General features: G+C 48.6%; 1 protein-coding gene across 1 annotated transcript in view; it reads left to right on the top strand.

The window, feature by feature from the left end:
- The first annotated feature begins 8,241 nt into the window (after positions 1-8,241).
- CDT1 (chromatin licensing and DNA replication factor 1) overlaps positions 8,242-12,542 on the top strand; it is a 7,911-nt gene continuing 3,610 nt past the window's right edge. The window contains exons 1-5 of the mRNA XM_018566478.1: positions 8,242-8,556; positions 9,773-9,907; positions 10,756-10,988; positions 12,077-12,271; positions 12,357-12,489. Of these exons, the coding sequence (XP_018421980.1) occupies positions 8,242-8,556; positions 9,773-9,907; positions 10,756-10,988; positions 12,077-12,271; positions 12,357-12,489 (1,011 nt within the window). The remainder of the gene's footprint in view (positions 8,557-9,772; positions 9,908-10,755; positions 10,989-12,076; positions 12,272-12,356; positions 12,490-12,542) is intronic.

Below are 12,542 nucleotides of genomic sequence, written 5' to 3'. Positions count from 1 at the left end.
GCAGCTGTGCGTTACCTACAGCTTCCTGCCTGGTGTGTGCACATGAATGATAAGAGTATCAGGAGAGCCAAGACTTTGTTCTCTGCCTATTCATATGGCCATCAGTGCATTGAAACTGCAAAAAAAACTATTTTTAATGGTGTCCTCCTGCCTTTGAATTTTTGCTCCTGAACTTGGCCACATCATATGGTAACTAAGTACAGTGCCTGGACATGGTCCTCTGGCACACAAGGCAAGGATGCTAAAGTGTGGCCACCAACCAAGTTCTCCCCCTCACCCCTTCCCCATAAATACACACCTTCTAAGGGTCCCTTTCACATGGGCTGATCAGGAGGGGATCTCTGCACGGACCGGTCTGACATCCGTGTCCGTCCAGTTTGAAAAAATGAAAATGACCGGACCCCATGTCGGTCTATGGGAAATTGTATGTAAATGGACATGTGTCTGACTGGATCAGATTACCCCCAATCCAGCATGATCAGGTCTGGTAAAACAGATCTCTGATCCATTTGATTTTCCAGACCGGGCAAGAGTCAGGGTAACGCCCATCCGTTTACACTCGGCGGCCCATAGACTGGCATTGGGAATCCGATCGGGTCCGCTTGAAAGAGAGGGTGGACACGATCAGACCGCTCTTGCGAAAGGATAGTAAGGGTAAGATGAGCGGAGCTTGCACATCTGAATATACAGTATACAATAAGGCCCCATTCACACTCAGGGTTGGGGCTACACTGAAAATTCCATTACTAAGAATCAGCAAATTCATGTGGCTGGAATCACAAGTGTGTGCGAATTAGAGATGCACCGATACAAATACTAATATCGGCGCCGATACCGAGTATTTGGACCAGTACGAATGCTCCGACACCTTCCCCGATACCGGATCTTCCGGTCAGAGGGAGATCTCCCTGTGACCAGCAGTGCCGAGGGAACATGGAGCCGGCTTCCTTTCCAATCAGGAAGCCGGGCAGTGGGTTATGAGCCCCCTGTTTCCTGATTTGCTAGGAAGCCAGCTGCACTTGTTGCTAGGTAGCCTAGCTTCCTAACCAATCAGAAAACCAGGCGGCACATCATGACCCAGCTGGTCAGGAAGCTAGGCTGCCTAGCAACAAGTGAAGCCAGCTTCCTAGCCGATCAGGAAGCCGGGAGGCGGGTCATGACGTGCCGGCCCAGCTTCCTGATTGGCCAGGAAGCCAGCTTTACTTGTTGCTAGGCAGCCTGGCTTCCTGACCCATCAGGAAGCCGGGTGGCACCTCATGACCCGCCACCCGGCTTCCTTATAGGTCAGGAAACCAGGCAGCCTTGTGAAGTGAAGCCAGTGTTCTTTCAATAAAACACCGGATTCCTAGGCAATCTGAAACATGACCGACCGACCGACCGCCCAGCTTTCTGATAATTTGGGCACACAGCACCGGTATTGGTAACCGGTATCAGCGAGTGGCCAAAAAAAAGTATCGGTACTCGATACCGAAAAACGATATAGGTGCGTCCCTAGTGTGAACAGCTGCGTATATGAAGCAATTACAGGCGACAGCGGCCGCAGCTGTTCAGATGTAAACGAACATCCATCATTTACCTGCTATTAGGGACAGATGATCATACCTAGCCACAGTGTGTCTGCATCCAGGACAATCACCTGTCTCTTCTGGGACAGGAAGTAATAGGAAATCTCTCCACACATTGCAACAAAACCCTTTTCCCATTATAATGTTGTCACAGAACAAGAAATGAGGGTTGTCAGTAGGCCAGGGAGACATTAAAGGAGAACTATGGGGTCAGGGCTTTTCCCCATAGTTCTCCTTAGGGTAACGGGAGGACACAAACTAGCGTCCTCCCGTCACCCCAAGCTCAGTATATAGGGAGCTACAGATCGCGGTATTATAATGTTGTCACAGAACAAGAAATGAGGGTTGTCAGTAGGCCAGGGAGACATTAAAGGAGAACTATGGGGTCAGGTCTTTTCCCCATAGTTCTCCTTAGGGTAACGGGAGGACACAAACTAGCGTCCTCCCGTCACCCCAAGCTCAGTATATAGGGAGCTACAGATCGCGGTATACTGAGACGCTGCAGCTGAAGCGGATACCGACAATTATGTATGGATCCGCCCAGCTGCGTGAGTGACAGCTGGCTCTGCCTAGCTAGAGGCAGAGCCAGCTGTACCCGCCCCCTCCCCCGTCCGTTCCGCCAGTCAGCGCTGGCGGATCGGAGGGGGGAATCCAGCCCCTCCCCTGTCACGGCAGAGAGCCGTGACAGGATCGAGAGGTGAGCGAACGCCGGTATGTGTTCGCTCACCTCCCGATCTACTGAGCCGACCTGTGACAGTCTCATTGTCACAAGTCGGCTAGAACTATGAGGTGAGTGAAAAGCACTCACCTCATAGTTCTCCTTTAATAATAATAATAGGGGAAAGGTACAATCTTCCTCTTGGACAGCAAGAAAACAGTTCCAGAAGTTCTTCCCAAGTCTATCCTAAACTAAAAATCCAAAGTGTTATCTGGAGTTGGGGGTCTAATTGGGTATAAGGAAATACTTAGTTCTTGCTGTAAAGAGACCCTGTCACTTGTCCATTGCCCTGATGTTCCTTCTTCTTCAGAGATATGGCTACCAGCAGACATCCAGCACTCCCAGGTGTGTCATAGGCCTGCGCCACCCCCTCTTCCCAACCGCCACAAGCTGTGGTCTCATTCCTCAGCCACTACGTCACTACTGTGTCCCTGGGAAACCCTAGAAACGTGGCAGCCAGTGGGTGCGTCAGGGGACCAGGGCACCTCAAAGTGCGTCGGATGCTGAAGATTCTCTCCCTGGCTTTGCTCTTCAAGTAAGCTAAGATTCAAGCCAGAGGCAGTGGGACAGACCAGCATAAAAATGCTTCCTGCATTGCAACATTTATTTTTGCATTTTTTTTACATTGATTTAATGAGACCCATTCCCAGACCCAGTCTTCAATAATGAATTTTGTTCCAATTTTATTATCATAGATTCCCATTACCAACAGCATATCAAAATGGTTACAATGTATTTTGTACACTGTGTACAAAAATGAATTTAAAGGGATATGTGCATCGTACATATGGAATCACAGCGACCACTGACCAGAGCATGAAAAGAAGATGCTTCGGGGGACCGAGTAAGTTCTTTCTCGTACCCTAGGCAGAAGCGAGCATTTAAAGGAGAACTATGGGGTCAGGGCTTTTTCCCATAGTTCTCCTAAGGGTCACGGGAGAACACAAACTAGCGCCCTCCCGTCAACCCAAGCACAGTATACTGCGAACTAAAGCTTGCGGTATACTGAGACGCCGCAGCCGGGACGGATCCCGACATTGCAGTCGAGATCCACCCAACTTTGTGATTGACAGCTGGCTCTGCCTATCCCCCGTCCGTTCCTCCAGTCAGCGCTGGAGGAACGGAGCGGGGGAATCCCTGCTGGGAGCCGTGAGTGACAGTCACGGCTCTCTGCAGGGATAGATCGAGAAGTGAGCGAGTGACGGTATGTGTTCACTCACTTCTCGATCTATTGAGCCGACCTGTGACAGTTTCATTGTCACAGGTCGGCTCAGATTATGAGGCTGAGTGAAAATCGCTCGCCTCATAATTCTCCTTTAACCCTTTGCAAGGCGGGGAGAACCCCAACACAAAGGGACATTTTTCCATTCCCCGGAGTTTAACTTCAAGCATTCCAAAGACCCATATTGTCTATTTACACAACCGAGCCGCAGTATAATGTCTATGTAAGGTCAAGCTCAGCATAATAGAACTTAAATATTTGTTTAGCATAATTCTGAGAGTGTTTGCTTAAGTGTTCATAAGTTATTGGCACAGGACATCAAAGGCCTGCGTCCTGTAGCTGTGCCCCCTTCCTGTCCCTCCACACAGAACAATCAGATGAGAACCACAAGGACGGTCAGGAGGTTGGCAGAGGCTCAAACTAGAACAATGGAGCCCTGTGATTGGAGAGTCCGAGGAGATGGATCACAGGAGCACGCACTAGTGAGCCCGCCTGCTGCGCGCTGCACTCGCTTGCTGACACATGGCATTTAATTAAAGGAAAACTCCAGGCAACAAGTTAACTTGATCAGTCAATCGTTCATGATATATACGCAGCACAGGCACTGCGCTAAAGACAAACCTTCAGCTGTGTGAAGTTGGCATCCCATGTATGTAAAACCTAAATAAAAGTGTACCATTCGTTTGCGCTGCGTTGTTGTGGCGCAAAACGAGTGTTTGTGTCTGTTGGGTTTTTGAGATATTAGACATTCAATTTAACTCAAGCCCCGCCCACTTTGCGCCCTGTGTTACTGAATTTGAAAAACAAATATACCATTCGTTTGTGCTGCAAAAATAAACGTTTGTGCCGCTTTGGTTTTGGAAATATTGAGCATAGTTGCTGAAACCCCACCCACTTTGCACCCTGTGTTATTACATTTTAAAAACAAACACGCCATTCGTTTGTGCTGCAAAAATAAACATTTGCGCCGCTTTGATTTTGGAGATATTGCACATTATAGTTGCTGAACCTCACCCGGCCCGGACACGGAAAGGATTGACAGATCGATAGCTCTTTCTCGATTCTGTGGGTGGTGGTGCATGGCCGTTCTTAGTTGGTGGAGCGATTTGTCTGGTTAATTCCGATAACGAACGAGACTCCTCCATGCTAACTAGTTACGCGAACCCCGGCGGTCCGCGTCCAACTTCTTAGGGCCCATTCACACTAGATGCAGTGCGTTCCGGCCCGATTTTGGCCGGAACGCACTGCCTCGCATTGCGGCCGGCTCACTTTTTAGTGGGGCAGGAGGGGGCGTGGCAGGCCATTCATTCAAGCACTATTTGGACCGCACAGGACCGGACCGCAGGCACAATGTGCTTTGCGATCACGTGCGGCAGATCGCAGATCGCGGCAGATCGCATTGCGGCCGGAGGGTGTGGCTACGGTGCCATTCACTTGAATGGCCCGCCACGCCCCCTCCTGCCCCACTAAAAAGTGAGCCGGCCGCAATGCGAGGCAGAACGCACTGCATCTAGTGTGACTGAGCCCTTATAGGGACAAGTGGCGTTCAGCCACACGAGATCGAGCAGTAACAGGTCTGTGATGCTCTTAGATGTCCGGGGCTGCACGTATGGCACATTGAACGGACCAGCATGTGTCCTACCCTTTGCCGACTGGTGCAGGTAACCCGCAGAACCCCGTTCGTGATACAGATCGGGGATTGCAATTATTTCCCACGAACGAGGAATTCCCAGTAAGTGCGGGTCATAAGCTCGCGTTGATTAAGTCCCTGACCTTTGTACACACCGCCCGTCGCTACTACCGATTGGATGGTTTAGAGGACCTCGGATCAGCATCTCAACTATAAAGAGGAAGTAAAAGTTGTAACAAGAAATCGTAAGGATGCGGAAGAATCATTAATGAGGTCGGCTCCTGTGCAGGACGCCACCGTGGTGGATCACTCGGCTCGCGCGTCGATGAAGAACGCAGCTAGTCGATCATCGACACTTCGAACGCACATTGCGACCCCAGGTTGTCAGTGTGGTTTGGTGACACATAATATCTCCAAAACCAAAGCAGCACAAACGTTTATTTATTGCAGCACAAATCAGCACGAACGCACCAAAGTGCCATTTTATGTTTTGAATATAATGTAAATGGGCACTCTGATGGGGCAATTCATGTAAGGGGGCACTCTGATGGGGCAATTAATGTAAGGGGGACTCTGATGGGAAAAAATATTTAAGGGGGCACTCTGATGGGGCAATTAATGTAAGGGGGCACTCTGATGGGGCAATTAATGTAAGGGGGGGACTCTGATGGGGCAATTAATGTAAGGGGGACTCTGATGGGGCAATTGATGTAAGGGGGCACTCTGATGGGGGTAGAACAGGGAGGAGCCGAGAGGCTGGGAAGCAGGGATCGGCAAGTGCCAGAGGCCAGGAGGTGGCTACAGGCGGCTGAAGGGGATGGAAGATACTCTTCTGTCCTCCTTCAGTGCTCGGCGGGGAACACAGACGTCATTGGTTGCTAGGAACGCAGCAGTTTTAGCAACCAATGACTACACAAGAGCACACCAGGTTCATTGGCGACCAAACAGAACAGTCACTCGGTCCGTGTCCGGACCATGGCCCACCATTTGCAGAACCCTGATATTGACCATAGGGGTTAAAGCCCCATTTTCACAAATAACCCCTTCAGAATACAGATCAGACCCCTTCTACAAATAACCCCTTCAGACCTCAGATCAGCCCCTCCTTCTACAACACACACCTTAGATCAGACTCTGTTCTACAAATTATCCAGTTCACACCTTAGATCAGCTCCTCCTTCTACAGACTCCTTCTACAAATGATCCCGTTTATACCTCAGATCCCTCCAGACCTCAGGTCAGGCTCCATTCTGCAAATCTACAAATGACTCCTTCAGACCTCAGATCCCCCCCCCCCCCCTTCCACAAAGTATCCATTCAGACCTCATATCCCCCTTGCATAAATTATACCTTTAAACCTTAGATCAGCCTTTCTTCCACAACTAATTCCTTCAGACCTCAGATCAGCCCTCCTTACCTCCTCCATTCATATACCACCCATTCAGACCTCAGATCAGCCCTCCTCCCTCCATATACCACCCCTTCAGACCTCAGATCAGCCCTCCTCCCTCCATATACCATCCCTTCAGACCTCAGCTTAGTGGCACACAATAAGGGCCCATGATGATGGCCTTCGGGCCCAACAGCAAGGACGGGACAGGCTCCCAATCATGTGATCACTGTGACAACCAATCATGATTGGAGCCGCTCTTACTGGCCCCTGGAGTTCAGATCCATGTAAGTGGCGGTGGGAAGAGTTTGGCGTTCTCAAATAGTCTTTGTGACTAAATCTAAGACCCCGTTCACATGTAGCGACATACCTTTGCAGCGGCCGGGATAGCGCGACTTTCGGGGCGACGGTAGCGCGACCTTCTCCGTCGGGCTCCATAGAAAAAAAGCAAGATCGCGCAAAATCCGCCGAAAAAAGGGTCCGGTAGAAGCGACTTGCGACCGCGTCGAGCGACACGCGACATGGAGTTAAGACAGCTCCATTGAATAGCATTGGCCGGCGACTTCTCGCGATATCGCGCGGCAAAAATGCGCGATATTGCGGCGGAAATCGCACGATAAGTCGCTACATGTGAACGGGGCCTAAGTGTTTTCTTGGGCTTGTTTCACACCTATCTGTTAGGCTGGGTTCACACCAAGGCGTATCGAATATGCGTGTTTGTCGTGCGTTTCGCTGTAAAAACAAACACGCGACAAACGCGCGTTTCAGAGGGCTACTTGGCTGTATCCCAATGGAAACGCGCGACAAAAACGCCCAAAGAAGCTCATGTAATTCTTTGGGCGTAGAGCGTTTTGTAGCGAGTTCATACGGCCTGTAATACGCCCAGGTGTGAACCATACCCATAGGAAATAATGGGATTTCGGTGTTTGAGCGTTTTGCAGAGCGTAAGAACGTGCTACAAAACGCCCAGGTGTGAACCGGGCCTTACAGTAACGCATGCATGAAGGAAACCTGCAGCAATACGCCTCACATGCGCTGGTGCACTGCAATGCCATTTGTTTTGAACGGTACCCCAATGTACCTGTGCTGTACTGCAAAGCACAATAATGCACTACTGTGTGTTGTGTGAATGGGCACAATGTATATATACACACACACACTTGTCCATGGCAACCAATCATTTTCTCTCTTTAGTTTGTTCAGTTAAGATATGAAAATGAGAGAGAGAGAGAAACTGATTGGTTGCCATACACAGCTGCTCCAGATTATGTCTGCTCCAGTCTTGAAAAATTCCCCTCACTATATTTATTATATATATATTTATTTTTGGTATGTTTACGACTTCATTTTTGACAACCTATTACTTTTCCTTGTACGTTCTTTTCTCATAAAATGATAGTAACGATCATTTTACCTTTTGTAATGTGTATCTGCAAAGTGAACAACACGTTACAACAGCTGCAAGTCAGCATGAGGGTTGTGAGGGTTTTACCAAGTAACTCCCTGAACTCCCCCCGGAATAATGGTTCGTTCCATTTTGCCGGTCACGTGGCTGATTTTGCCCGCGAAACCCGAGTTCCCCGGCCAAGCCGTCCCAAAGAGTCCGGCCAATAGGAGCACGTAAAAGCTGGGACGTCACCAGATGGAGGGGTGACCTCAGGTCGTTTCGCGGATTTCTCAAAGTGGAGAGCTGTAGTCGTGTTTGGGGCTTCTGAAATGGCGCAGGCACGGGTGACGGATTACTTCGGACAGCGTAAGCGGGCGGCGGGGCCCCTGGAGAGTAAGCGCAGGAAGGTGCAGGTGGCAGCCGAGGGGCCACGCACAGTGACCCGCAGCAAGAAGTTGGAGGATCTGCTGAAGCCGCCCACAACCCCGGAGCGACCCGCGAACACCGAGCCCCCCTCATCACTGAGGCCTAGCGGGAAAAAGAGGGCTCGCCTGGAGAGCGACACCTCCGAACTGTTCCGACCCGATGTGGTCATTAAGAGGTCCGCCCGCAAGAAGCTCCGACTGCCGGAGGAGGAAGAGCAGGTATAGCCTGACTCGTGTGCTACTAGTATAGCTTCCATCGTAGCCGATACACTGCCCTCCTACTACTCTCATCATCCCTCCCTTGTCACTACTATCCTCCATTTACCTCTGCACCCCCAGACCCTTCTGTGTACTTGTAATACTGCTTCAATCATGGCCTATGCACACTGCCACTCTCCCACTTCTCCTATCCTCCATTTACCACTACACCCTTACCCTCCTTTTGTGTACTGCTTCAATCATGACCTATACACACCACTACTACCCCCTATCCTCCTCCACTTCTCATATCCTCCCTTTACCACTACACCCTGTCTTTCCTTTGTGTACTGCTTCAAGCATGACCTATACACACCACCTATACTACTACCACCATCATCCTCCACTGGCCACTACTCCTAGCCTCTTTACCATCACACCTCATTTGTGTACTGCTTCAATCATGACCTATACACACTACTACCACCATCCTTCTCCATTTACCATTACACCCTGTCTAGACCCTCCTCCTGTGTACTGCTTCAGTTGTGGTTTATACACATAACTGCTCTCCCACTACTACTCCCATCCTCCACTTACCACTACTCTCTGAAATCCTAGACACTTGTGTACTATTGCTGCTTCCATCATGGCTTATGCTCTCCACTGTCGTCCTGCATTTACAATCCTACTACTGCTCCCATCAGCCATTGCCTACTGCCATCTGTAACCAGTTAATACTACCACTCTTATTTTTAACCACTACTCCCATCACCCAACAGTTAATACTTCTACTGCTCCTATCCTCACCTTGTGTACTGCTAGGTCTGCTTCTGTCATCCTGACCTCTGCTTGCCATGGTAGTGCCCATCCTCCTCCCTGGACTAACAGATCCTTCTGTGTATTACTAGTATGGCTTCCATCATAGTCTATTCTTGCCACTGCTCTCCTCCACCATGACTCTTCAGGGTACTATTGTCGTCCCTATTTTATCCAAACCTGAGCAGGAAATGGCTTGATGCAATGTCAGACCTTCTGTGTCCAACCAATCAGAAATCTCTGAATCAAATGCACTTCCATATTCTGACCTTGTGGGATTGCTGGTTGTGATTTGGGGGATCCTGTGAGTTCAGATGGCCTGATTGATGTAGATTCCCCTCTCTGATGCAGGAACTCTTTATCTGCCTCTTAATTTGAGCCATTTACCTGGTAACCTTTCTTATCTCTTTATTTTCAGTGTGCCAGTCTATGCTCCAAATCTGAGATCCAGTGTGTGACCCCGCCATCCCTGGGCAAGAAGATAAAGGACTTGGTGAATGTGAGCCTCTCACCTAAGAATGTCTTGAAGAGTAGCCCAGTGTCTGATGGCAAGGTAACAATTTGTGTTGTAGATGTTTGTCTTGTGCCAAGCCGGGTGCAAACTGAGTTTTGTCCATTTCTGCAGGAATCGGCTGAAATTTTATTTGTGGTTGGCCCCATCGTTGACCGTTTGACTTTTGTCAAAGGTACATGCTTGAAAGTTGTCGGCTGAACGTTTTCAGCCAATGTTTCAGTATTGTGGTGGGTGCCGCTGTCGGAACACAATGGACACGGCAGAAGAATTGTTCTTCCGTGTTGGCTAACGGCATATATTGACAAGTCTCCTGTGTATTTTATTGTCAGCAGTGCCTGTTCCTGTCAAAATACCCAAACAGTGCTTGCATCTGGCTGCAGGCATTGTTCAGCTGACATGTAAGTTTTTTTCATTGAGTGTCACCATATTGGTTTTCAGTTGTGCTCAATGTATTTAAAGGAGCACTACGGGGTAAGTGGTTTTTCCCCACAGTTCTCTTTAGGGTCACGGGAGGACATACGCTAACCTCCTGTGACCCAGAGCTTAGTATACAGCAAGCTATTGCCTGCGACATACTGAGCGCCGCATCCAGGAATGATCCCGACAATACTGTCAAGATCCACCAAGCTGCGTGAGTGACAGCTGGCTCTGCCTTTCTAGAGGCAGAGCCAGCTGTGCCCGCCCCCTCCCCAGCGCTGGAGGATTGGAGAGGGGGAGATGATGGGAAAGTGAGCAGATCGCTGCATGTTTCTGCTCACATCCTGATAAAGGGCCGACCTGTGACAGCTTCTTTTGTCACAGGTCGGCTCTAACTATGAGGATGAGTGAAAAACACTCACTTCATGGTTCTCTAACATATCGATGTTGCCAATTTGTTTTTCCTGTAGACTCAGTCAAAGGAGAACCTTGTGGAGCTCAAATCTCGACTGCAGAGGATTCAGGAAATTTCTGAAAAGTTGAAGGTTCCTGTCAAGACTGCAGAGAGCAAAGTTACTATCACTGACCTGAAAGCAAGACTCAAACAAGCTCAAGAGCTTGAAACCAAGATCAGAGAGAAGAAATCTGCAGAGAAGTCGGCTATCCAGAGTGCTGAGCCAGTGGAGGAGGCAGCAAACCAGAGGTGAGATTTCAGCTCCAATTGAATCTGTCAGACTGCAGTGGTAGGTTGATGCCTAATTACAACTGATGAAATGTTAGCCAGATGCTGCATGTGACTTGCATTCACAGCATTTAAAATGCAGCAAATGCATTGGTTATGCTATAACCTGCTGATGTGTCATGGCCATGCTGGTAAATTGCTGCAACATGGCAAGCCATTTCTTAAAGGAGACCCGTCGTGAATCATAAAGGCTGCCACTGCTGACAATACCAGTTGGCTTGTGTTATCTTGTTTTTAAAGAGTACCTGTACCCCTGTATGTTGCGGTCTCTGAGGAAGGTATCTAAATGCTTTTTGAATGATTCAATACTGTCTGCTGATACCACTGCTTGTTGCAGACTTTAACCGCTCTGACTGAAAAGAAGCCCCTTGTGGTTAAATCTTTTCTCCACCGATTTTAGATGGTGGCCTCTAGTCTGTTACAGAGTTTACTGTAAACAGTTTATTGATGATGCCGTCACCCCCAAACACTTTGTACATTAAAATCATGTCCCCTCTTAATCTCACTTCTAACATGAACAAGTTTACATGTAGTAATCTTGTCAAAGCTTTGGTCCTTTATCCCCTTCATTAGTTTCGTTGCCCTTCTCTGGACTCTCCAGCTCAAGGACATCCTTTCTGTGGATTGATGACCAAAACTGGACCGCATACTCCAGATGAGGCCGAACCAGCGATCTATAAAGTGGCAAAACTATTGCTTTGTCTCCACAGTACAGTCCCTTAATACAAGACCGTACTCTGCTCGCTTTGTTTGCCGCAGCCTGGCATTGTAAGCTACTGTGCAGCATGCATGTTTGAAAGTATTGATGTTACGCCACAAGCATGTTTTTGAGGCCAGTACATCTCATGATTGGTGTCACTTTCTGATTGGGAGTCACAACTTGCTGACGTTTTATTCAATTGGATTTAATTGCAGACAAAGTGACATACAGCTGAGACTGTTCATGTTCACCACAAGGAAATTGGATCATTTGTGTGTTTTTTAGATCCGATATTGGATGTGTAATATTGGTCTTTGCTTGTACTTAACAGAACCATTTCTCTTTCCAGTGAGAAGGCACCGGCCTATCAGCGCTTCCATACTCTTGCCGAGGATGTCCCCCCTGGGCTGTCCCTGCCATTCAAGTACAAAGTTTTGGCTGAAATGTTCCGTAGTATGGACACTATTGTTAGCATGCTTTTCAACCGTTCAGAGACAGTCACCTTCTCCAAGGTGAAGCAAGGGGTCCAGGATATGATGCGAAAGTAAGTTTCTCACGGCTCGGCTGTTGGAATGCTCTACCATTGTTGGAGGATGTACATTCTAATCTGAACTGTTGTGGTCTTTCAGGCAGTTTGAGGAGCGCAACGTGGGTCAGATAAAAACTGTGTATCCAACAGCGTACAGATTTAGGCAGGAAAAGAACATCCCAACCTTCAAAGATGGTGTGAAGAAGACTGACTACCAACTTACTGTAGATCCAGTTGTTCCTGATGGTGAGGGTTGTTTTCTTCTTTTTTTTTTTTTTTTTCCGCC

The sequence above is a fragment of the Nanorana parkeri genome, unplaced genomic scaffold, assembly GCF_000935625.1.
Source record: "Nanorana parkeri isolate BGI_ZX_2015 unplaced genomic scaffold, ASM93562v1 scaffold952, whole genome shotgun sequence".
In the NCBI taxonomy this organism is placed as follows: domain Eukaryota; kingdom Metazoa; phylum Chordata; class Amphibia; order Anura; family Dicroglossidae; genus Nanorana; species Nanorana parkeri.
This window is presented reverse-complemented; position numbering and strand designations above follow the sequence as displayed.